Source organism: Panthera onca, chromosome B2 (genome assembly GCF_046562875.1).
Source record: "Panthera onca isolate mPanOnc1 chromosome B2, mPanOnc1 haplotype 2, whole genome shotgun sequence".
NCBI classification, from domain to species: domain Eukaryota; kingdom Metazoa; phylum Chordata; class Mammalia; order Carnivora; family Felidae; genus Panthera; species Panthera onca.
Window position 1 is genome coordinate 43,540,150 of NC_138343.1, and position 25,635 is coordinate 43,565,784.

Here is a 25,635-nt window from a genome sequence, read left to right on the forward strand (position 1 = left end):
CTCTGACCCTCCCCCATTCATGCTCTGTCTCTCTCTGTCTCAAAAATCAATAAACATTTAAAAAAATTTTTTTAACAAAAAATAAAAAATAAAATGCAAATGCAAATGAAAATAAATTAATTAAATGCATATCCCTCAGATCTGCTAATCCTACAGTTATGTTCTCATGTATTCTCAAAAATACCACCAAGAATGTTGGCTGCAGCATTATTTCAATGGCAAAAGACTGGAAATGACCTTATTGATTATTAAACATAGGCTGGTTAAGTGAATTAAGTCACATTCATACAGTCAAACACTCTGCAGATGTTACAAAAGATGTGAAATGTATTGATAAAAGATATTTATATTTAGTAAAAAAAAGGCAGGATAAAAAAATCATGCTCCCTTTTGTTGATAAAATAAATATGATGCATGTATATGCACCCACATATCCTATATTCTTCCAGTGAGGTGCAATGTGGTGTGTGTGTGTGTGTGTGTGTGTGTGTGTGTGTGTCTGCATTAAAAATTTCTGGAAGTTGATGTAAGAAATTGTTAACAGTGGTGTCTTCTGGGAAGTGGGTGACAGGTGTTTGCAATAGTAAGGTCGCCCTCTTCTTGTAATTCTTCTTGAACTTTCCTTTTACTGTGCATGTTTTTCTTTTCCAGTTCAAAAATATTTACAAATAAAGCAACAAATAAAGGGGCATCTATACAATAAAAATTGTACACCTATAACACAAACAACTGAGGAAGTTCTTCATGAACTTCTACAGAACAGTTTCCACCATACGTTGTTAAGGAATGTATATTTTTAATTTTCGATGTTCCAGGGATTCCCATGCTAGGTGTACCTGGTTCACACCTCCACCTGGTGAGCAGGTCAGGGGGCTTTTCATTCCTTTGGGTATGATCTTATTTCAGCTCTGCCTTTCAGATTGAGGAAGACTCTTTTGGTTTGTTTGTTTCAGCTCATCTTCCTCACCTGTAAGATCCGCTGTCAGTCTTTTGGGTTGAAATCCTAGTTCCTACTGGCTAGTGAACATGAGCAATTTGTTTAATGTTGCTTAATGTTCTTAATGGCTACGGGGCCTCAGATTGCCTTTCTGTAAATACAAAATGGATTACGTTATGGGAATGTTGTGACAGCTCGAGATCATTGCAATACATACTATTTAGCAAGTGAGGACCCAAGGGTAGGCATTCAACATGGTGGCTATTGCCACCATTAATATTCCTTGGCGTATGTCGGTCTAAACCGCGGACAGAAGTGACCACACCCTGGGTTTGCACCAGGAAATACAAAGCTTTGTGTGTCGTGGCCAGTACTGTTCCAGAGGAGCCCAGCATTTTTCTGGTCTTTTCGACAGTAGCCTTGGGCTGGTATCTCAGAGAATCAATGTTCTGTGAATGCAATTGGGGTTGGATTCTTACTCATATGGGGCATTTTACAGCCCCTCTTAGGGAAACTTATTCCCACTTTTTGGACATAAATTTTATCCAGCAGCTTCCCCCCCTCAGGATGCCTCTTGTTGCCATCTGTTGCCCCAATCCTATTTGAGTTGGAGTCCATGTTTAGGGCAATGTCTTCAAAAGAGGAAGTGAAGATGTCCTTGTAGTCCTTCTTCATTTTTAGAGAGTTAAAAAGAAAAACAACTGCCTCTCCATTTTATCTCTCAATATAGCTCTGGGTCAAGTGGTCTCACTGATTATCTAGTTGGCTTTCTGCCTTGATGCATTTATAGGATCTTTTATTATTGACTTTGGAGCTCCTTGCAAGGTACTCCAAAAAAGCATATTACAATAGTCTCTAGTGGGCAATTTACCTTTTAACTGCTCCTTTCATTACCCCCCACCCCCCAACACCCTCATTTAGTTCCCCTTTCTAGAATTAAATAACCACATGATAGCTTTTGGGCTCCATGTCTCTTTTGGTTGTTGAACTTGGCCCTGTGGTGGTCTTAATTATGTAATGGTTCAGTTAGACTCTCATGCTCTTTTACATTCATCCCCTTTCTTCTACATTTGTTTTCAGGTTATACGGCATCTTGATAGATTCAGAGCCAAATAATTAGGACCATCTTGGTTTGGTTTTTTGAGAATCTCTCTGAGAATCACTGACACCATGATAAGAGATCGTGCTCAAGGAGTTGTGTGATGCATGAGAATGGGCTGGGGGCAAAAGGGAAAAATAAAGGCTACCATTTCCCAAAAGTCTTTTGGTTCCAGGTGAATGTGAAGTCTCTTTTCCCCATTAATTAATCTAGGATTAAAGACTGAAGGTCTGCCTGTCTATTGGGTCTTACTTTAGAGGCCATCGTACTCTAGAGACCATCACCCTAGAAATACAGACTTGGATTCAAGGTTTTCTCGATTTACTTTTCTATCACACTTCCCATAAATCCCATGGCAGGGCCTGCCGACTCACCATTTTTCTCTCAATTCACTTTATCCACACTCATCTTCCCTAAGGACGGGACTGACCTTACTCTGAAGGCCAAAAGCTCAGTGAGTTTCTGGTAGAAATTTCTGGCAGAAAATAGCTCTTCCCAAGTCCAATGCTAATGTTTCCAAAGCCATAAGTCAGAGAGGAACCCTGCCCCTCCCACGCATATCCATAGACAGCTTCTCACCATGTTCCTAACACCCTTAAGGCTATACCGACAGGGTATAAACTGAGTTTGATCTAGAGTAGCAATCCTTATGTCGCCAAAAGTATTTCTTTTTCTTTTTAAATTCCCTCACATTTGATCTAAAGAAGGAATTCTACGTGTTTCTGTTCTACTTAAAAATACACCAAGGAGTCCAAAGGGGAGCAAATAAACCAGTTTATACTCGACTCATTCCATGATGTGGCAGCTTCATGGATATGTAGTAGCTAAATACCGGAGGAGGAAACTTGCACACTCCCTTCTACGAGAAAGAAAACCTAAAGACAGTAAAGAAAGTAGAATTGTGCACTTAGGAGAGATCCTCAGCAAGTGGGTAAGTAGACAACCATCGGGAGCATGTCACTTCTCAAACTGAGAAGAATTGAAAAAGGATGAATCTCTATACTGGCAATGATGTAAGAAAATAAGCATTCGTATTCTTCTGATAAGAGAGTGAGTTTAGAACAATCTGGAGGCAAATTTAGTAACACATAATAGGTGTCTTAAAAGATGCATGCCATTTGATTGAGTAATTTCACTTCCAGAAGTCAATTCTACAGGGAAAATAGAGGTAATGAAGAATCTAGCTTACTGGAACTTCATAATAGCATTGATGATGAGTTAAAAACTTAGAAAAATCCTAAAGGTCAAATAATAGGCAGCTGATTAGATAGATTATGATACACAAGAATGATGTTATAGATGTTATGGAAAAGGGACATGGAAAGGTGTTCACGATATGTGAGTGGGAAAAAAAAAAAACACTGAAAAATGGTAAGCAGAATGCCAGTTGACAATTACCAAAACAAAACAAACAAGAAAAAAACACCAGAAAAACTTGATTTTAAAAAGTTACATTTATTAGATTGATTTCAATCAAAAAGAACACCTCTTTGACAGAGTCTTAGCAGTGTTAGAGGAGGGAGGTTGGGAAGGATATTTACAGGGTTTCAGAGCCAGAGTCCTGTGACTATAAGGTGGGTCTCACCAGGTAAGGGGCTGGTTATGACTGGGCAGTTGATGACATAATAATTTTGAATTGGCGGTCACAGTAAGGTAAGGTCTTGAAGCAAATACTGTTGAGTAAGATGCTGGTTTTAATAAGTAAGCAAGTAACAAGTTTGTTACTATTCTTGTCTGGTCCCAGTATTATCCGGCAGAAAAACAGGAAAAAGTGCTTTACTCATAACTGTTTATCATAGAGACGGGAAAGTTCAGTGGTTTTAGCTCTTAATCATAGCTCTCTTTTGGTGAAAAAAAAATATATTCACGTTTATATTTCTATCTCACTAGAAAAAGTCTAGGAAGATAATCATTTACACATTAAAGGTGGTGGTTATCCCTGGGGTCCCATGGGTGGCTCAGTCGGTTAAGTGTCCGACTTCAGCTCAGGTAACGATCTCACGGTTCATGAGTTCGAGCCCCCCATCGGGCTCTGGTGTGGACAGCTCAGAGCCTGGAGCCTGCTTCGGATTCTATGTCTCCCTCTCTCTCTGCCCCTCTCCCACTCATGCTCTGTCTCTCTCTGTCTCACAAAAATAAATAAACATTAAAAAAATTTTTAGAAAAAGGTGGTTATCTCTGGATGGAAGGATTACAGGTATTAACTTCTTTGCTTCTCTGTATTTTCTAAATTTGCTCTAATGAACATATATTCAGAAAAAAAAGATTTATCTGTTTAACTCATACGTAACCAGACTATGCCAGAACTATAGTATCCAGAGTCACCCTCACTTCAGAGCATCTAGTCTTCTTGTAAATATAACACGCCATCTATGCAGAATTTTGTGGCCAGCTTGGGAAACTGGCTAAACCATTCCCTAATCACAACCATGCAATCCAATAAGCATCAGGCAACTCTCCATCTTTTCAGACAGACAAACAAATGCTGTGTAGACTGCTTAGGAGGCCCCATTGGTCAAAAGTATATTGGAAGCGTATTTAACCAACACAGATGCCTGTTTCTCTCCTAGACTCACGGTTATCACCCCCTCTTCAGAGTTCTGGTGCAGTGGGTGTCGGGAAATGAACTGTGAGATATGAGGTGAACCCAGAAGCCTAGAATACTGACTCATGACCTCTCCAGTGAACCACTAATGGATGTTTTTGAGCAAATAATATTTGCTGAGTGCTAGACAAGGTGAGGCGTGGTACAAACATTGGATAGCTGACATCCCGCCTCTTAAAAGAGCTTAGTTGTGAGTTTTTTTGTTTGTGTTTTTGTTTTAGGAGCTTGGGTTTCAATTGGGGAAGGGGTGGTGAGGAGCGACGAGCACACAGGCACAATTCCAAATGCACAAAATGGCATGCAACCAAGCACTGCTCCACAGGTGGGGGAGCACTTCATTCTATGCTGGCCCCATTACAGTATTTGTATCGTGGGTCTTGCATGGTCCAGTCTCTGCGTCATATATTCATTTGGAGATAAGAAGCTTTGGGTTATCAAGCTATCCTAGTCAAAGGAGGTTAAACTCAAACTTTTTTTTTTTTTAATTTCCATACTTCTTACTGACAATCTTACCAAAATTTGATCTGCTTTATTTTCTGCAGCTAATGACGCAAAGTGCAGGTCCCCAGGGTCATTTCAATTGCACATAGATATCGATTTCATGGAATGTGAACTCAAAAGATAGGAGAGTGACATACATGTGCATTGATCCCAAGACCAACTGAAGTTTACTTTAGAAGAAAGGAAAAGAGGGGCGCTTGGGTGGCTCAGTCGGTTGAGCGTCCAACTTCGGTTCAGGTCATGATCTCATGGCTTGTGAGTTCGAGCCCCGTGTCGGGCTCTGTGCTGACAGCTCAGAGCTGGAGCCTGCTTCTGATTCTGTGTCTCCCTCTCTCTCTGCCCCTCCCCTGTTCTGTCTCTCTGTCTCTCTGTCTCTCTCTCTCAAATATAAATCAACATAGAAAAGGGAAGGGAAGGAAAGGGAAGGGAAGAAAAGAAAAGGGGGCTCCTGGGTGACTCAGTCAGTTGAGCGTCTGACTTCTGCTCAGGTCATGATCTCACGGTTCTTGAGTTCGAGCCCTGCATTGGGCTCTCTGCTGTCAGCACAGAGCCTGCTTCAGATCCTCTGTCCTCCCCTCTCTCTGCCCCTCCTTCCCCCACCTCAAAAATAAATAAACATTAAAAAAAAAACAAAAACCAATCCACCAGTTCCAAATACCCAAGTCTTTTCTGGTGATCAGCTTCTTCCATTAAGGAGGATCACAATGAGACCTTCTAATAGACTGATAGTTCCAATTGGTTGAAATGTCTTTTCACTTGAAATAACCCTTTACTACCTATAAGCACTCTTCATCAAGGATCTCATCACCTCAAATAAGGAACTTTCGTAACCCTCTTGGGGAAATGGGCCCAGAAAGTTCACAGAGTTAATGTAGTGATGGATTTAGGATTACAAGTCGGACCTGCTGTTTTCAACTCTGACCCTCCTCCAGTCTGATACCCCAGTTCTTTTCCTACAAGGTAAAACTTATTGGGGATTCTGGGGATCTTAGCTAGTAGACATAAACATGAAAGAGACACGGCTCATGACACTTGTAAGTACAATGAGACGCTCTTGTCCCCCAAGGGCACTTTCTTGGCAGGTTCTCTGGAACAGGACTCTGTTCTCCTTAATGCCAGGCACAGGCACCGCCACTCATGTGCCCCTTGGTTTCATCACCACGCGATTAAGGAAACCAAGATGCAGAGAAATGAAGTCTCCCGTGCTCTCAGCTCTTGGTCAGCCTATGGAGCCAACAATGGGAACATGGAACACCTCCTGGCTGGGCACTCTGATGACCAAACTGACTCTTAAAAACAGCGGTGGGGCGCTTGGGTGGCTTGGCCAGTTAAGCGTCCGACTCTTGATCTCAGCTCAGGTCACGTTCTCACCGTTCCTGAGACCAAGCCCTGCGATGAGCTCTGTGCTGACAGTGCAGAGCCTGCTTGGGCTTCTCTTTCTCTCTCCCTCTCTCCCTGTCTCGCCTCTCTCTCTCTCTCTCTCTCTCTCTCTCTCTCAAAATAAACAAACACTTAAAAAACAAACAAGAACAGCAACAACAACAAACTTGGCTAATACACCACTTAAGATGCCTTTGGCTGCCTGTAATAACAAACATACAAACACCCTTCAATGCTCTAGGATGCATTACGGAACAGGAAATGAAGAGTGAGAGCCACTGGCAGGGTTGGCTGATTCAGCAGCTCAGTGGTCCATTCCAGGAGGCAGGCTCCCTCCATTCTTGGAGAGAATGTGGTGTATTACCTGAAGCACACCCCTCATGGTCTCCCTGGGTGGCAGCATTTCCAGGCCTCACGCCCGCGTCCAGGAGCAGCCTCAGAGGCAGTGACTTAGGGAGTCACTTCTTCAGACCAAGGAGATCTTTCTCAGAAGTTCTTGAACAAATCTCCTTTCACAATACGGAGTGGAACTTGGTCAAGAACCCACTCTGACGTCAACCACAGCCGGAAGGACAGGATCAGACCCTTCATGATTCACCCCCTGGAACCGGGGTTGGAACCACGTTTACCTGAGTCCTATGAAGGTAGGGAGTAGGAAGGAGTGGGGAGGAAGGCCCCGGACCCAATCAGAGCTCTGCCTGAGGAAGCCAGGGGATGGTCAGGAGGGAGGGAAACCATCGACAGCATCAACTACACCTACTCTGAGCGACAGGCCACCTCTGATGGGAGTTCCTGGAGTTGGGTGTTACCTCCCTTCCAAGGTGAGGAGAGCCTATTCTGACAGAGCAGGAAAGACTCAGGAAACTGAATGCTCATAGAGGTCCCGTTGGGTGTTCATGCTGGCTTCAAGTAAAACTTACTAAAGACTCTGGGGACCCTAATCTAGAGTCAGTGATGTTCTAGGGGTAGAAATTAGGGCCACGAACCCTGACAGGGCTAGGTAACCGGGGGGTGGGGGTGGGTGGGGGACAAGAGAGAGTTTGGGGTGCAGGTGGACCAGTATTTTAAAGTACTCCTTAAATCATATCTGGATTGTCACTGTTTGCCTACCCCCAAGTGTGACCCTACAGATTGGCAACTGAAAGGAGAAACATGAAGAAATGTCAGTGTATTTCTTGACCCAGCCCACGTTCTATAGAATAGAATCGAATTCATTCTTGCTAAAATAAAAATTGATTTTTGGATGACTGGGTCACAAGCTTCTTGCTTTTCCTTCCCCTCTTCCTCTTTTTATTTGCTTTTGATTTTTAAGAATAATGAACATATTCTCTTTTATAATGGGAAAACAGAATAACCCTTATTTGGAAAAAAAAAAAAAGGGGTATTTCACGCTTCTCATTTAGAACAGCATAGGAAATCCCCACCTCAAATAAGCAGTCTGAGGATCGCGTTTGTAATATTTGAAAATAAACCAACTTTATTTGAATCAGCCAATACCAATCAAGACTGGAAAACAAATTTCTAACTGCTTCAGATTCATGAAGAAAACATTCAACAATATCTTCATTAAAAGGCAACTTATATTTATTAAGGCTTGAAAGCATGTCTTAGTACTTTATCACCACAGTTAAAGGTCTTGAGAAAATCAAGTGACCATCATTTGGAGTGTCTTTCTAAAATGAAATTTTGTCCTTCTATAAAAGCTAGGCATCTTTTGCTAAATTAGCTACACGCCAGCTTTCCAAATGGGAAAAACAGGAAATCAGGAAAGGAAGACAAATTCAAACATCAGCCGGATATTATATATTTTAAGTATAGGCATAATCGATAATATGAAATCGCTAACTATACATAAAATACCTTAGATAATTGGATCCTTAAAACTATGGTTTTCCAAAAAAAGATTGCTTTTAGCGACACACAGATTAGCCCAAACCCTATAATGAAGCAATCCTCCATTTTATTTTTGGTGGGTAAGGGGAACATTGGATCTAATTCCTCAGGTAACATTAGGCAAAATTATGCACACTTTGGATCATACCGAATGATGAAAGGAAAGCATCCTGAAACTAAGCTGCGAGAAGAATATTGGCAAAGGTCGAGGAACAGGCATTCATGAAGGGGGCTTCATGCTTGGTTTGAATGCTAAAAAGCACTGGATAGAAGACAATGGTCTTGTTTGCAGAAAGGGCTCCAAGCCCAAAGATGTTCAGCCCCAGATGTTCCACATGCATACTTTTCTCTAACGCTTACAATTCTTTTCAATGGCATATCAAAAACGACGAAGTGATCCCTTAGGAATCAATGAACTTAGTTTTACTAATGACTTAATACTGCTTCATCTTTCCAAGGAGAGAGACACTGGCATCTTGATTCACTCTGCTATCAAAAAGGCTCCTGGCCACTGGCAATAGTGGTGCGTCAAATACATCTCCTGCTGCCTCTAAACCAACTGATTTTTAGACACAGACCTCAATGGTTTCTCGCCACGGAAAACTCTTACTAACACACCCTCCTGACTCTGTCCCTTTCTTAAATTCTATTTGCCTAAGCCTCCTGGGATTCTTAGATCTGCAGGGTCTGTTCCAGGCATCATCCACTTTGCAACAATTCTAAGATGCTGGCGTCGTCTGCCTGCAGAGTGGCCAGAGGGCACAGATGTCGTGAAGAGCTTCCGTTGTTTCATTTGATAAATGCTAGCATGTGCAGCTCAGGAAACTTCACTCTTGGTGAAGCCTTTTTTTCTAATGAAAAGGCCAAGATCCTTGCTGGCCCCACCAGCGGGGGATGTGAACACCAAAAACAGTGGCATTTCCTGGGAAGCTGAAACCGTCCGAGATTGTATGACCAAATAAAAGTGGTTTTCACTTTTCACAGCCTGTGATTCTGAATTGTCAGGCATCTGAATTCCCTTATCAGGGGATAAAGACACACAATAGAAGGGACCATTATCCAGCCCATCTTATAAAGTTATTAAAATCATATCCAATACCTTCTCTCTGGGCCATCCTGAGAGGCAGCCCAGCCTGACAGATGGGTAAATTCTACACAGTTATTCTAAGTTGGGTTCTCCTTTCTGCCTCTGCCTCCCACCATGCTATCCCATAAAAATCAAATAAAACAGTGACACGGAAACCAAAGAAGAAAAATGAATCCCAAACAAAATAGGATCTCATCCCAAACCTTTTCAAATGCCAATGAAATGTTTTCTGAAAGATCAGTATTCATTCGAGACCGGCGACAAGGGTGACCTCCTCTTAAAACTCTGGAGTCTACACTGCAAACCTTGAATACTTCCTGAGTTGGTTCTGGAGACACCTAAGGACCTCACCATACGGATGCTGGAAGATGATTTGCCATGTATATAACAAGGTTATGGCCAAGATTCTTCAGGGAGGCTGCAGAATCTGGAGGCAAATCTCTTTTGGAAAAAAATAATCAGAAGATAATATTATTGTTACTTAAAAATATTCTAATAAATCTGGTCATAAGACATTAAAGCTCTCAGTCAATAGTCGTATTATATAGTAATCTACTGTTGAAAGAAAAAAGATATTCCTGAATCAAGTACTCAGGAGTGCTTTCCATCTATAACTCTGCCCCCTGTGCTAAATGGTTATAAGTGATCACGTAACTGCCCCCCCAAACTCGTGCCTTAATATTTATGTAAAACTAAGTCAGCCACAGAAGGAATATCTAGAAACAACCATGTTGATTTGGTTTGGCTTGTTTTTAAAGACTCGCCAACGCTGAATTCTGACAATCAAATCAGTCATTAGTATCTGACAACTCGTGTGGGGAGCCATCCCCCCCGGGTGGCCTGTTTTCTCTGTCGCGCTGGCCATGCTAACACCTACCTGCTTCAAGAACAGCACCACTGTGGGTCTCTGGAAAGTAAACTGCCTCTTAGGTCATCATGCCTGTGTTGGTCAACTCAGGAAGGGGTTTCTGGGGACAACAGGATTTACACTAATTCAAAGTCTCTTGGGATCATTCAAGACTTCATCTCCCAAGAGGCCAGTCTGGGGCTTTACTGTAGAGTAAAAGGGGCCATTTCCTCAGCATTCTCCTTTTTAAACATGTCTCGGGACTAAGTTCCCGGGGAGTCCCAGGGAAGGTTCCTTTAGGGGTGGAAATGAATCGACTCCTCCTGCCCTTGCAAAGCTCTCAGGCTAATAAAATGTCCTACTGAGAAATTTCCTCTTCCTCAGTGGGCTAAAGGGTCCCCTGTTTCCTCCCCAATGCTCAGATCTGTGTGCCATTTTTGTTCTCCAGAGCTCCCTGGAGGCAGGTGGGTCTGGGGCCTGCCAGGTTGAAGATGCACGGATGTCTTCACGGAAAGGCCCCATGCTGTCCTGCCACCCTTCCTGAGCAACGAGCCAGGTCCCGAGGCTTTCTAGCACTTGGAAGCCTCATCCTGTGGCAGGTGGCTTTTCTCATAGGGTGTTCACCAGGATAGGGGGCCGATGGTTAGCTCATTTCCCTGAGTTTCCTCTGCCCGGGTCCCCAGGCTCAAGCCAGGTGAGCTTTGAAGGAGGTGACACTCAAGGAGAGTGACCAAGGAGAGAAATACCAACTAAAAAATATCCTTTTTCATCTGGCAGGTGAGTCAGATGGCAGGAAAATTAGCCCAGATGGGGCACATATTTTTCTTCAAGTTCAAACCACATGGTTTCCCAGTCAGAAAGGCCCATGGACTTTCTTCCTAAGGTGTTCCATGACCATGCCACCTCCCAAATGGACCCATCACCCGATGGAGGCTGCAGCCGACTCAGCCAGGAGCGCCCAGCTAGCAGACCCAAGACCCACATCCAGGAGCAACTTGAAGGAACTGGAAAGTCATGTTTGGCCAATTCTTGGTTTTTTTTGTTATAGGGTTCGCAGTGATATATAACATCAGCAGTTCAAGACTTAGGGAGATCATAAGAGAGAAGACCTATCTGAAACATTGCCAGGGAACATGGAGCCTCATGAAGAACTTCTTCACCCAACCGCCCCCCCCCACCCCATCTGCTTTCTCCAAGACTGAAATTCACTCGTGGATCAAACGTAATCTCCACCAAAACAACTACCCCTAAAGCAAGCAAAATCCATGGCTGGTAGACCCCGTGGTCCTTTTGGCATTGACGCTCCTCCTCTGGCCCTTCCCAGTCACTCTGCTTTGCAACTGCATGCCAACTTCCCTTCCTCGAAAGGCCTGGACAGTGTAAAAACAGAGGCTGGTGTCAGCCAGATACACGAGGGCATCGCAATGCCCTCAGCACGGCAGCAAACGGAGACTACGTCTGAAGTGGTTTTCCAATCTGGTCTTCAGCGCCCAGTGGGACGGCAGGTGTCAAGACTGGGTGTGTCTGTCACGTGCCCAATCCCCAGCCTGCCTGTCCTCCGTTCACTCTCTCCATCTCCCCCAAACGCAGCGGATCTGTTTCTACTAAGAACTACGATGGCATCTGTCCTTGGCCGTGGAGTTCCCAACAAAGAGGAGGGCGGAAGAGGGCACAGTGTCGCACGTTTTCCTAATGCAGCTGAGGAGAGGTTCTGATATTGGCGGAGGGGGCAGTGACGGTCCCTTATGTGGGTTCTCCAACACTGACCCCAGATGCACGGAACCCAGGCCCGGCCCAAAGGTTGAGAGCTTGACTATTTCTACCATTTCTGCTTGCAGATTCCTGCACGATCAGATGGGGTCGGCGCTGACCTTCCTAAGAGACAGCAGGCCGGGGTTCCATGAGGCCAGCAAGAGGCGGCCGGCTACAAAAAGGAGTGTCCCCGAGGCAACGCGGAAGAGGAGTGTGTGAGGCCGGAGTCCTTTGGGAGAAGCGGAGTCCTTCTGCTGGAGCGGTGGGGCAAGGTGGCCGAGCTCAGGACCGACTGAGGCGCTTGGCAACATCCGCGTAGGCCGACTCGATCTCCTTGTCTGCCGCACAGGTGTTGGTGAACTCATCCCGGGCATAGGCGTTCTTGAGGTACCGCCACAGGCCCGTCATCTCAGCGGGGAAATCGTAGTTGCGGTATTTCTTGGCCACAATCTACAACACAGGCGATAGGACAGATGGCGTGAGCGGGCAAAGCAAATCACTGAGAAGGAGTTAAGCGGCTTGACCTACCATGTGGCCTGGGAGGAAACCCAGCAGGCATCACAGGGGGCCATCAGCAAAGTGTCTGTGACACAAGCTGGCAAGCGCTGCCTCCTTGTCATCTTATCTAAGCTTATTTATTTCTTAAGTAAATACAATTTGCCCTTTGACCTCGCCATTCTGCTTCTAGCGATGTTTCCTTAGGAAACAATCATGTACGTATACCAAGATTCAGCTACCCGTATATGATCATGGAACTAACAGTAAAAAAAAGAATGCAACGGTAAAAAAAAAAAGGTATAGAACACAAATGTCCGCCAATATCGAAATGGAGAAATACATCATCATACGTAAATACAGGGCCATTCCAGACAGCCATTGAAAACGATGCTGCAGGGGCGCCTGAGTTAAGCATCTGACTTTGGCTCAGGTCATGATCTCACGGTCCGCGAGTTCAAGCCCCACGTTGGGCTCTGTGCTGACAGCTCAGAGCTTGGAGCCTGCTTCAGATTCTGTGTCTCCCTCTCGCTCTGCCCCTCCCCCACTTGTACCCCCCTCTCTCAAAAATAAAGATTAAAAAATTTTTTTGAAAATAAAGTGCAGTATAAAATAAAATTTTTAAGAAGTGCAGTATCATGCATTTGGAGAAATGTGTGTGATTACTTAGAAGTACGGGTACCAAAATGTGATCAGTGGTTAAGTCTGACTGATCGAGCTATAAACTGTTTCCTGTTACCTACTCTGTTTTACCTAAGCACCCGTATTTTTAGGAGAGAATAAAAAGCATAAGGAGTGTAAGTTAGATGTGGGAATGGATAGGCAGGTTCTCGAATGAACAGATCTTGAGTGGGAGTGAACGAATGGTGATTTTTATTCTGTCTGGAGTCTGCCACACGTGGGGGCTGTGGATGGGCATTCTGGGAAAGCGGAGTTCGTGCTGAAATGGTCGCACAGTGGTTAAAGCGTGGGCTCTCGATCCCAGCTGAATGCATCTGGAATTTTTACTCCACTACTTAATAGCTGTGTGGCCTTGGACTACTTACTTAGCCTCTCTGAGCCCCAATTTCTTTATCTCTCAAAGGAAGATAATAATAGAACCTATCCTGGAATAACAAATTAGTTAACACACACGAAACGTTTAGAGGGGTACCTGGCTCATACTGAGTGCTCGAGAAACATTACCTCCTCTTCTAATTCATTGAGACCCACCTTTTGCCCATTTGCATGCATTCACAGATAAGGATAAGGTGGTCTTCGCTGAGGGTGACCTGTGTAGTTACACAGGGCCTCGAACTCAGAGGGGCCTGTTCTTGGTTTAATGCTCTGCTGTCACCATCTGGAAATTCTGAGTACTTTTTTTTTTTAACAGGGCCCCCTTTATTGTCACTGTACATTGGGGTCCACACATTAGCCGTTCTTGCCTCGAGCCCTTGGGGGGCTAGGGTGGGAACAATAAAGAGTAGCCTCTCTCCTAAGGCACTGACTTCTGACTCCTTTCCTCGCTTTCTTTTTAGAGAGGTTGTCAGACTGCTGACCCTGGGATCCTCCCACTCAGAGAACCTCCCCCCCCCTGCCACCCCAATTCAGCTACTCTGGACTTTCACCTTCATGTTGATGCCCGTGATGTTCAGGGTCCCCTAGAGAGCTATGCTGAGTGAGGGCAACGATGAGGGAGGGCAAGAAAAGCTCAACCTCATCAATTTGACCACATTCCCAAGGAGCACGCATCTCCCCCTCCCTATTCTTCAGTTTGGAACGTCTGTTACATACTAAGCTCTGTTCTATTCTGAATTGCAATTACTGTTTTCATATCCTCTCTCTCTTCTCTAGCTTGTGAGCAGTAGGAGGACAGGAACCACAACTTCTTCATTTCTGTACTGCCTGATAATCTCAATGACACGGTTTATAAGCATAGCGACACTAGCAAATACTTATCTACTCTGCACCCTGCTCTAGGCTCCACCTTAAGCCCTCTGCAAGCTACTTTAAATCTCTAAATAACTTTATAAGGAAGAGTGTATTATACTCCCATTTTTACAGATGTGGAAAGTAAGGCAAAGGGAAGTTAAATAAGTAAAGGTTCCATAAACAGTTGTACGGAATCTTTACTATCCTCAGTTATCCCAAATCAGAGTGCATCTCCTAGAGTCAAACGTAAGAAACGTACTTTTAAAGACCAGAGGTCCTCAGCAATGAACAAACTGAAGCCACAAGAGATTCAATGGCTTACACAACATTACACAGGAAATGAATTAATTCGACCAACATCTACTGAGTAATCACTAATATTTATTCCGGTCCTTGCTTTTCTTTTCTTTTTTTTTTTTTCATTTGAGTGTAGTTGACGTGCAATGTTACATTAGTTTCAGGTGTACAACCCTGTGATTCAGCCAAGTTTCCATGCTGTGCTGTGCACAGCAACAGTGTAGCTCCTATCTGTCACCACAGGACACTATCAGTATCACTATGTTCCTTAGGCCCTGCCTTTTAGTCCTGTGACAGTCCTTCCCTCCTAATCTGCGGTCCTCTCCACGGGGCTACCGAGCCCTGTGCAAATGATGCAGGAACCGCTATACTCAGAATCCCTCTTGTGCCAGTTATTCAGCTATAGCTGTTGATCTCCAAACCACCCTTGGGCTTGTTTCTTCCAGCTGCTGGGGCAGGGACTCTGCAAATCACATCTCTGCTTTGCCAGTGACTCCCTGTGAGACTCTGTCACGAGGGGGCGCTAGAGAGAGAGCCTTCAAGGCTGGAGGAGGGGGAAGAGACGTCCCTTCCCTTCCTAGGCATTCTGTTCCTCTCAGTCCCCTTTGCTCCCGCAGTGGCAACTGACTCCAGTTTTCTTGTTTTGCCTACACTAGCGGAACCCGTGCATCACCCCGTCTGAGAGAGGCCAGCACACGACAGTGACTCCTCTGGACTGTCCTCTTAACTCCGCCTCCAGTGCTGGCTCGGCAGCGCCCCACCTCAGAGGTCCAAGGTTCAGCTCTGCAGGGGCCCCTCATCTAAGTTTCCAAGTTTAGATAATTCTGACCTCTTCCGTTTACCTCTGCTGCCCTGGGGGTTGTAGCTGCCTCATCCTGGTGAAATGTCATGGTACACTTTGCCTTCCTAGATCTTCAGTACTTAGTGCTTCTTCCTATTAAATTCTTTTGGTGGGGCGCCTGGGTGGCTCAGTCGGTTGAGCAACCGACTCTTGATGTTAGCTCCGGGCAAGATGCCAGGATTGTGGGATCGAGCCCTGCATCGAGCTCCATGCTGAGCATAGATCCTGCTTAAGATCCTCTCTCTGTCTCTCTCTCTCTTTTTCTCTCTCTGCCCCTCTCTCCGGCTCATCTCTCTCTCTCTCTCTCTCTCTAAAATGAAAAAAAAATTAAATTCTCTTGGCTAAGATAACTGGTCTGGTGTGGTCACTGGAGAAGCCATCCCCACAATGTTGTGTCCGGCTCAGGTGTGGCTAAAAAAGCAAAGGGGATGGAATCTGAGTCCTCTGGCAGAGCACTGGCCATAAGCAAATGCCGGGTCCAACAGACACTGCCCGTTCACCTTGGCCTTCCCCTATTCACCGCAGGGTGAGGGCCCTTGGGTTTGCCCAAGAGCCTTTGAGAAGAAGCTGTCCCTGCCCCGGCAAGAGCAAGTCCCTGCAGGATCCGCGGGTCACACGCGGACCGACAGAGTGGCCTCAAGTCCCTCCGTGCTGGGATCTGTTTTCATTTTTAAAGGATACGACATGAGATTTAAAACAGCAGAAAAGCAATTTATGGACATAGACTTGTGTTCATGCCTCCCTTCCTGTTTGCTTCAGGGGCTGAAGCAGGTCACTGTGCTAGGCAGGGGTCCCAGTGGCCCCGAGAGAAGGCCTGCCATGCCCCTCCCTGCCCGGATCTGCACGCCCTGAGCCTTGGCCACGGAACCGGCTATTTCCTCGCATGTCGGTTTGACTTGAGGAGCCAAGGACTAGAAGGGAGCCAGACAGCACGAGTTCAAACCAGGCTCTCAGGCAGGATGAAGATGAACCTGAACGAGAGCCAGGCAAGAGAGAGAGAGGGAGGGAGAACGCACGCGCAAGAGAGCAGGCGGGGATGCGCGCACGGAGCTCTGACGTTCACAGGAACTTCCACGCTCCTGCTCTGAATTTGCTCTTTCATATGAAAACAGTTAGCTCCCACAGCCCAGATTAGGTTTTGGCATCAGAAGCCAAACTTGACTTGGCTCCCCCTTCACTCTTTCTTCATGTCGGGGGTTTGCCAGGTCTCTGGGATCTGATAAGCTGGATCAGCAGAAATATGAGGAGACAGAAGGCGAGGCCCAGCCTTGTCCCCTCCAAGGCCGCCATCCCCCCCACCCCCGCCCCGCCCCGATCCCCAGCTTCTCCAAGGACACGGGTGTCGCATCATCGTTTAGGGCTAGGAGGCACTGGAGGAGTCGAAGGATGAAGCACGGGGCCTGGGAGATCCATTTGTTTACCTTATTTGACAAGAGATTCTTCAAGACAGAAGAAAAGAGCAAAGGAAGAGAGAGAAAGAGGCAAGAAGGAATATACTTCCTATCTCTTCATTGGGGCATGAGAAAAAAGAATTCCAAAGAGATTAAATGACTCGCCCCAGCTCATGCTGTCAGGACTAGCATGGGGGTCTCACGCCTTTCTGAATGGGGGTCCTTCCGTTACACCACTCTGACGCAGTGTGGCTGACCTGGAATCACACCATCCCTAAGGGTGCCACTTGTAACTCAGGAAAAGAGAATAAAAGGCGTTTCCAGGGCTGTGGTGGTGCATGCAGTAATTAACAACCTGAAAGACGTGTAAGCTTGGGTGGACTTACAAGTAACCGTTGGCCTGGCCCCGAACCCAAAGTGCCTTCATATTCATAGGTTGCATTTTCCCAGCCTATCGGTAACGGCATGCATGATTCCCACCCAGTCTCCAGCTCTGACCAAGTCGCATGGCGCTTGCCCAGCTACGATCGCAATTCAAGCTGGTTGTGCTCTGATTGGAGGGAGGCCCGCGTTTCCAGCTCAGGACTACAGCTGAAACACGATAGGCAGATAGCCAGCTGATAAACGGTTCTTTTTACGAAGGGTAGAAGGAAAGTGGGTATGATAAAGTCACAAGCTAAGTGATGAAATGGCCAATCAGTGAGTATTTATGAAAGGGCCACCATGAACCCACCCACCATCATGCTTGGAGAAGCCACTATCCCCACAGAGCTGACTGCCTGAGACGTACGATACGAGTACGTATGAGAGTAGACGACGATCTAGCTGCACGATCCCACTGTGTGTTTCTCTAGGCTGGTGAGGGCCGGGAAAGGAGGTAAGAAGAAGCATCAGTTTAGAGAGAGAATGTTGGGGCACCCTACTGTTGTCTTCAAATGAGATGAAACAGAGCAGTCCCATTCCATGCTGTTCCAGAATACAAAGGGTGGCCTGGAGGCTGATGGGGCTCAATATAAGGATGTTTTAATAATCACCGCTGTCCAAAGGGATAGGGCTGACTCGCTAGGCAGGGGACTCTTCATCATCAGAAAGGTGCAGTGACAGCTGCATGGAAGCCTGTCACAGACACACAGAAAGTGGTCCCGTTTGGGGTGGGAGATGGTTTGGGATGACCTTGGAATTCCCTTCTTTCCAACTCTCGGATCCTCCGATTCTTAAAGGACAGGATTATACGGGGTGATGAAGTTGACCAGTGAGTGCAACCATGACAAGAAAATGATGTCACTTCTTACAGCCTCCGGCTCTTCAACTGATAGATGAGGAGGATGCTATATGCCTGCCCTAGGGAGTTACTGAAGGGAATGAGAAGGCTCGCACATGAAGCAACTTCAGAGAGATGTGGGGGTGTGGCCAGTGAGAACCCAGGAGGCAGAGACAAGGAAAAAGTGCCCCCACTCACTCTCTCTCTCATACATGAAATGACAATGAGCTACTATGTATTGAGCCTTTACAATATGCCAGGCACTGTCACACTGTATTTACTCTCCCAGCCAAGAAGTAAGAATGAGAATAAGGAGGAAGTAATATATGCCTGTTTTACTGACACTCAGAGAGTCTATACAGCCACCAGGCAGTGGAAGCTGACTCTGGGTTCCTATTCGTGTGACTTCAGAGCCCAGACTCTGGACCGGCCGTGTGGCACTGTCCTTGACTCATCCACACAAGTGACCGGGCCTATGGCGGACCTGGATACAGCCAGCCACCTGCAGATAGAGCGGTCTTTACCTTGACCACATGGAGTTTGGGCAACAGATTGCAGTCGGCCAGGGTCAGCTCGTCCCCGTCTAGGAATTTGCGCCGGGACCTCTTGTCTTCATCCCCGCAAGTGTTGGCGTCGATCTCCTCTGGAAGAGGGGTGTTCAGGTAGTCATCCAGTTTCTTCAGTGCCTTGGTCAGGCCTTTCTCAAGGGCTGGCATGAAACAGCAAAAGAAGTATCTTTAGCGGACCTTCCTGCCACTGGCAACAACCGCAGGGACTTCGGAGTAAAGGGGCTCATCCCGAATCCTGTCCCCCTCGTCACACGGCCAGCTCCCCACACACTACCGAATACCTGGCAGTCACCAATCCAATGCAGTGAAAGAGGACTAAGTGGTCTGAAAAAGCAAACTTTTTTTTATTAAAAAAAAAAAAAGCTTTTGAATATTTATTTATTTTTGAGAGAGATTAGCGCAAGTGGAGGAGGGGCGGGGAGACAGGATCCAAAGCTGGCTCCGTGCTGACAGCATTGAGCCTGATGCAGGGTTCAATCGAACTCATGACCCATGAGATCACGACCTGAGCCAAAGTCGGACACCCCACTGACTGAGCTACCCAGGTGCCCCAGAAAAAGCAAACTTTAACCAAGCAATGTATACTAGCTAATCATTTGTGGAAAAAACATAAATATAGAAATACAACCATTAGGATATACGTCCGAGTTTTTAGAGTGCTTATCTCCAGTAGATATAATAATGACAGTTAATTTTCATTTTCTATTTTGCTTCTCTATATTTTGCCAATATTCCACAATCAACCCACATAATAATTTTGCAGAAAGGGCTCCTGACTAAGTAAATAACAACTGCGTAAAATCCCTAGGACAGAGATATGCACCAGACTTTGCAGAAGCATTAACCATGGGAGCACTGACGAACCCAACCTGAGAAGGGAAGGCGACAAGGTTTTCAGGAAGACCTGACATAGGAAAGTAAACCACCTGTTTGGTGTTGCCCCTAGAGGACCAATGCATACCAGAAAGCCCTACTTCAGTTTAATCTAGAGAAGGTTGTTCTAAAAATCAGGGATGTCCAAAATGGAAGGGCCAGTGCACCAGAAATGCCCAGTCACAGCTGCGTGGAAACCTGTCACGGACACAGCTCAAAGAATGAACGTCCAAAGGAAGATCATGTGGTGGATGACGTTTGCAGTCTTGTCCCAGTAATTTCCTGCCGAGTAATTCATTTAGTCACAAGAGCAGAACAAAATATTCAAAAGAACAGCCGGATGGGGCGCCTGGGTGGCTCAGTCGGTTAAGCGGCTGACTTCGGCTCAGGTCATGATCTCCCGGTCCGTGAGTTCGAGCCCCGCGTCGGGCTCTGTGCTGACAACTCAGAGCCTAGAGCCTGTTTCAGATTCTGTGTCTCCCTCTCTCTGACCCCCCCCCCCCCCGTTCATGCTCTGTCTCTCCCTGTCTCAAAAATAAATAAAATGTTAAAAAAAAAATTAAAAAAAAAAAAAAAAAAAAAGAACAGCCGGAAGTCACTATCACTCAGAACCATTCCATCCAGAACTTCATAGTCTATTCCAGGCACAGAACACTGGCCACCTGAACTCAGAGGACAGAGGCGGACAGAGGTCAGGTCACCAGCCAGTCTTGATGCTAATTCTAGCAGAGGAAAGGGGGATGCTCCCTCTGGAGGAAGAGCCCAGAGGACTGTACTCTTATTTACTTTTTCCCAAATGGGCCTTCTGTTAGCCACTCCTCCCTCAACCCAAGTTTGTCTTTTCATAGAAGGCCTTTGTTTGAGACAATGAAATGACACCAGCCCAAGATAAATCAATTGAACGCTTACTGGAATGTTGAAAACAGGCTGGAGGTTGGACGTGGTTTCTCAATACTTCCTTCTCCCTGGTGTGGCATTTGAACTTGTACTTCATCATCTGCTTTGTGTTTCCAGTTTGGGAGAATAGTGAGCAGGGCTGGGAAAAATGCTTGTATTCCCCTTAGTAATTGTCTAGACTAGGGATGGGACTGCAAGCCTATTCAAGGGCAGGAGCAGAGGGTGGGTACCAAACAATAGTTATTATGCTCCCCACCCCCACCAAAGCACTTGTGATCTATATTGGGTTTGTCTGCTCCCTTAAATCCCTCCCTCCCTTTCAGTTATGGAGATTCTGACAAAATATTGATGATAATGGAGATAGGAAAAGTCAAATAGAGGAGTGCTTGTTGAAGTCTGACCAATGGATAGCAATGCAAGGGAAAGAGACATATGATGGGAAATGAAACACTGCTGATTGTACTTCTAAAATGCCCGCTGGAGACCGGAGCAGACCACTGCAGAAGTCTGTGCCCAAATTGCCCAGCGTGGGAACTATCATGGCATTTGCAAAAGCCGCCTAGCACAGCAACTGGAGATCCTTGGGAGGGCGGTTCTGGATAAGTATCAACTATCTCTCAACGAGCTCTTGAGGTGGAAGAATAAAGTCCGGCAGTGGGCGTGGCTGTTGTCCTATCCTGTAACTGACATGTATGTAACATACCAAGTGGGCGTGTTCTGAGGATGTCCTCGGAGCTTCAGTTTCATACTGGAGTTTGTGTAATTTCGATCAGGAATGTGAAGGGGGTGGGGGAGTTGGTGTTAACCGTGGTAGAAAGAAGAGGAGACCAGGCCGCAGGGAAGGGGCCAAGTGACCTGGAGCTAACCCTGTGTTTAAATTTTGACCCCGCCCAGGGTGTATTTACTGCGACGTTGCTGAGGTGAAAGCTTCGGTTCCCTTAATCACATGGGCCCCTTCCAAGGCCTTGAGCTTGATTTTTTTTAATTCCTTATTTGTACTTATTCCATTGGCTTCAGACCCCGCAAGTGTTGGGAACGTCCCTGATCCTGGAACTTACCAAGAAGTGTGACCTTGGGCAAGTTCCTCAACTTCACTGAGGTTCCGTTTTCTCATGTCAACTGTGAGAGGAAGATCGCTAATCTTCGTAAAGCCGGGGCGAGGACTAGCTCAGATTATGCAGGGAAAAGTGCCTCAGACTACACCTGCCCCATGCTAGGACAGCAGTTAATGACTGCAATACCAAATATGGCAGCCATCTGCGCTCTGTCCCTGACCCCACACTTGCCACCAGTACTTTCCTCAAAAATCCAAGGTGCGGCAGGCCATGAGAGATTCTCAGAAGCTCCAGTTCTGAGGCCCGGTCCCTGGAGGAGAGAATCAACAGCCCCGAGCCCTGCTTCTCTTCCCGATTTAACATACAGCCACAGCCGGTCCCTTACACTCCGCCGGGACCCTTCTTGGTGACGAGCTGTGTGAGGGGCACGGCCAGAGGGAAACAGACGCAACATGTCTGTGCTAACACACTGCCCTTATTATCGAATACCAGATGCCAGCACCAAGAACTTCTCTGCCAGTTCTTTTCCCTCCCACCTGCCAACTTATTCCTCTGACCCTGGCTCAATCTGGCATCCATAGAATTTAATTATCTCTTTCGGCTGACGGTACCCAGGTCATGAAAGCACAGGCGTTCACCTTTCTGGTAACAGCGCAGGGGACGTAAGAGAAACCAGAGTGACAAGCAGACGGTAATCCTTCCGTGTTCGCATTTGGAACCCTCCCTCCCAAAGACTTCCTCTGAGCCGCAGGATGGGGCAACCCTCAGACCACAGCAAGTAAGCCTGAGGCCAGGGGACCCTGAGACCCAGGACCAACCACGTCCCAGGCACTTGACGGGTACCCAGTCCTTTAACTGCTTTCTGCCCTCTCCACCCGCCCTTCCTGTAAAGATTTATTCTGTACCACACGCAAATGTGCTGGGTAAAATATGTGATGAGGAAGCAGGGGGAATAGTTCATAAATATTCTCAGCCATATGCAAACAATCTCAAATTTATTTTTCTCCTTTTTAAGGAGGAAAAAAAAATCCACCCATTCCATGATCACTTCCAGATTCATTGAGGTTGATATTACATAAGAACCAATATTGTTTTCTCGTCGTAGAGAAATAATGACTTGGAAACGGCAATTTGAGCTAAGAAAATAATATACTCTTACCAGGGCATGGAGGCTGAATGAGGACCAGGGAGCCAAGACTCTAGCTCAGCCTCCAGCAAGCTCTTGCAAGCACGGCTCAACGCTGCTTTGCTGGCACGTCTTGTGCAGCGGGGATATCAGCAAGCAGCCACACAGACTCTTTGGGGCTCAGAACTCACTTAGAGTGGAACAGATGTCAAAGGTGGTCTTTGAAAGGACAGGAGCAGCTCTGTGGGCCCAGGTTCCTGTACCCTCAGCTCCTAACGCGTGTTTTCTCTCTGGCATGTGAACTTGCAGAGAGGTAAGAACCAGGGGACCACCTCCGATCACTGGCTGCAGCCTGGATGGGCGTCTCTTCCACTCTCCCGTGGAGAAGAAGATCATGGCTCCTGGGAGCTGGCCCCAGGCCGAGGGACTCTCTGTCCCACGGCGCCTCGTTCATGGCTCTGATCCAGCACCGGCAAGAAATACACTAGCTGAATTTCTGAAGTAGACTGGGGATGTTTATGCGACCTATCATCTAAGTACACAATGAAGCTATTGAGATGGGCATTATTATTCATACCCATTTAGCAGATAAAGAAAAAGTGAGTCCTAGACTTTCCCAAGGCACACACATATGTACAAGCAAACTGTTCCCAGGATACGTACTGAAATTGCACCTTGTTTGCTTTTTCACTGCTGTTGCCTTCCTTACAAGGCCCAACCTCTGGGTAATGGGAAAACAACAACTTTAATTTAGTCCACTCTGGATTACAACATAGTCCAATGTAATAAATAGTCTCTCAAAAAGAATTCTCAGTCTCTTTGACATGAGAATGCTCAGTCTTACAGAAAGTCTCCATCACCTGTGCTCTCCTCCCTGAGTAAATGAGGGTGGGAGGATTCCTGTGACCTCATGGCCTTGGGGAGAGAGGGGTCCTGGGATCTAGTGGGTGGAAGGCTTTAGGAAGCTACCACAGTTCCCACGTTTCTGCTCAGTTACCGTTTCCTCAGCAAAACCTCCACTCCCTTCCAGAGTAAGGCTGGGGATGTTGAGCCTTGGGTGGTGGTCACAGGTAGGCTGTTGGGCTCCCTCCAAAGCCCTGGAAGGCTACCTGAGCAAAGTGTCATGTGGGGTTTCCCAGATACAACTCTAGGCCCCTGGCCCTTCTACCTCTCTCTCCTCCTTCGTCCCCAAATCCCCTGGGCCAGGAGGAGGAAGGAAGGCTTTCTTGTACGTCTTCCTAGGTCAAATAGTCTAACAACCACAGACTACTTCTCTAGGAGTCAAGTCCTCTAGATACGGTTCTTGATGTGCTAAATCTGAGAGATAAAGGAATTGAGAACATTCGGAGATAACAGCTTGGCTTGTGAGGCCACTATCTTGACGGAAATGTTAGTTTGAATCAGCAGCTAAATAGTGAATGCTTTTTTTTTTCTTCCTTAGAATTCCTTCTGTAGAATTCTTCTCTCTCACGGGGCCAGTGGATCCTCAGGACAGATTAGAATCAAGAGTGTGGCTACTCCCTCACGTCCTACCTTCGGCTCCTTTGATAAAATATCTGTGTTCTTCTAGTAACGGCTTGACTTCCTCTGGAGTTCTTGGTACTGTTAATGACCATCAGTGGATCCAGAAGGAGTTACTATCTCTGAGAAGCGAGCCTACCAGGACCCTTCCCGTCATTTCTCAGCAACAGATACTAACTTTGTCTGCACTCAGGGCCAATGCTGTCACATTGTCTGTGTGAGAGCAGAACATCTGGGTGAAAAGACAGAAAGTCATTTGGGTTTTGCCTATGAAGAAAGAAATATCTAGATATTGGGAAATACCTGGAGGACCAAATCACGTTGTTTCTCTTCATCTCTTTCGAGATCATGTCGATACAACAACGATGACGACAAAGCATAGCTGTGGCTTGAGGGAGGCCACAAAGGAGATTTCTCTGGCCATCACATATTCTTGGAGAGAAAACACAAAGATGGCCACACCTTGTTGACATTTGATAGTTTTAAACCTGAATGATAATGTGATGGGAACCCCCCCAAATCAAATGGTAACAATGTCATATCATCTCTCCCTCGCCTTTCTGGAGCAAGAAGCCTTTCTTTAGAAACAGTGAGGTCATATGGCTTTAGACAAGATGCCCAGGGCCAACGATCCAAGCAAGAGGAGGAGGCTGGGGCAGCAGTAAGGCTCAGGAGAGTTACCGTGGTGGGAAAAAAGGAGGTGCAGGTAGGGTGGGCAGGAACATAAATGCTTATAAAGAGGACATGTTTAAGGAGGGACAAGGATGCTCTAAGGTGGAGAAGGGTGGTTAGGACATTTGGCTTTGGGCTGGGCAGTGTAGTTCCCTCCCCCCAAGAAACCTTCCATAAAGATCTACATTCATCTTTCAAGTTTAAGGAATTGGAAGCCATAGAGCTTTTCTGTGTTGTCCAAGTCCTTAAAGACAGAAAATGTAGCCCTGTTATAGTTGGGTTACATGAAGTATGAATGGTCACATAAAGGCAAAATTATAAGCAGGTGGAAACCGAGGTTCACACCCTCTGATCCACAGCGACCCGTCTAGAACACATAGCAGGTAAGTGGTAGTGGGTCCCCATGGTCCTTCTGTCTCTCAAAGTATCATCTTCGCCTGGTCCGTCGACCACAGGGTCAAAAAAAGGCAGCAGGGTCGTAGAAGATGGGAAGGAAAGTTTGTTTCAGGCTTGGTGAGCCCTACTCTCCTGTGTCTGGGTCCTCTGGGTATGTTAACACATCACAGGTATCAACAGGGAAGGGACAGGGAGGGGCTGGTGGCCCTGTACTGTGCTTCCCTGAAAT

At 46.2% G+C, this 25,635-nt stretch overlaps 1 protein-coding gene across 3 annotated transcripts in view; it reads right to left on the reverse strand.

Moving 5' to 3' along the window:
• Window positions 1-8,084: 8,084 nt before the first annotated feature.
• The window catches only part of CLIC5 (chloride intracellular channel 5), a 162,039-nt gene continuing 144,488 nt past the window's right edge, over window positions 8,085-25,635 (reverse strand). For all 3 annotated transcript variants that reach the window (XM_060615646.3, XM_060615648.3, XM_060615647.3), the window contains exons 5-6: window positions 18,822-19,006; window positions 8,085-12,551 (exon numbers count right to left, since the gene is read on the reverse strand). In XM_060615646.3, the coding sequence (XP_060471629.2) occupies window positions 12,384-12,551; window positions 18,822-19,006 (353 nt within the window). In that variant the 3' untranslated portion in view covers window positions 8,085-12,383. The remainder of the gene's footprint in view (window positions 12,552-18,821; window positions 19,007-25,635) is intronic.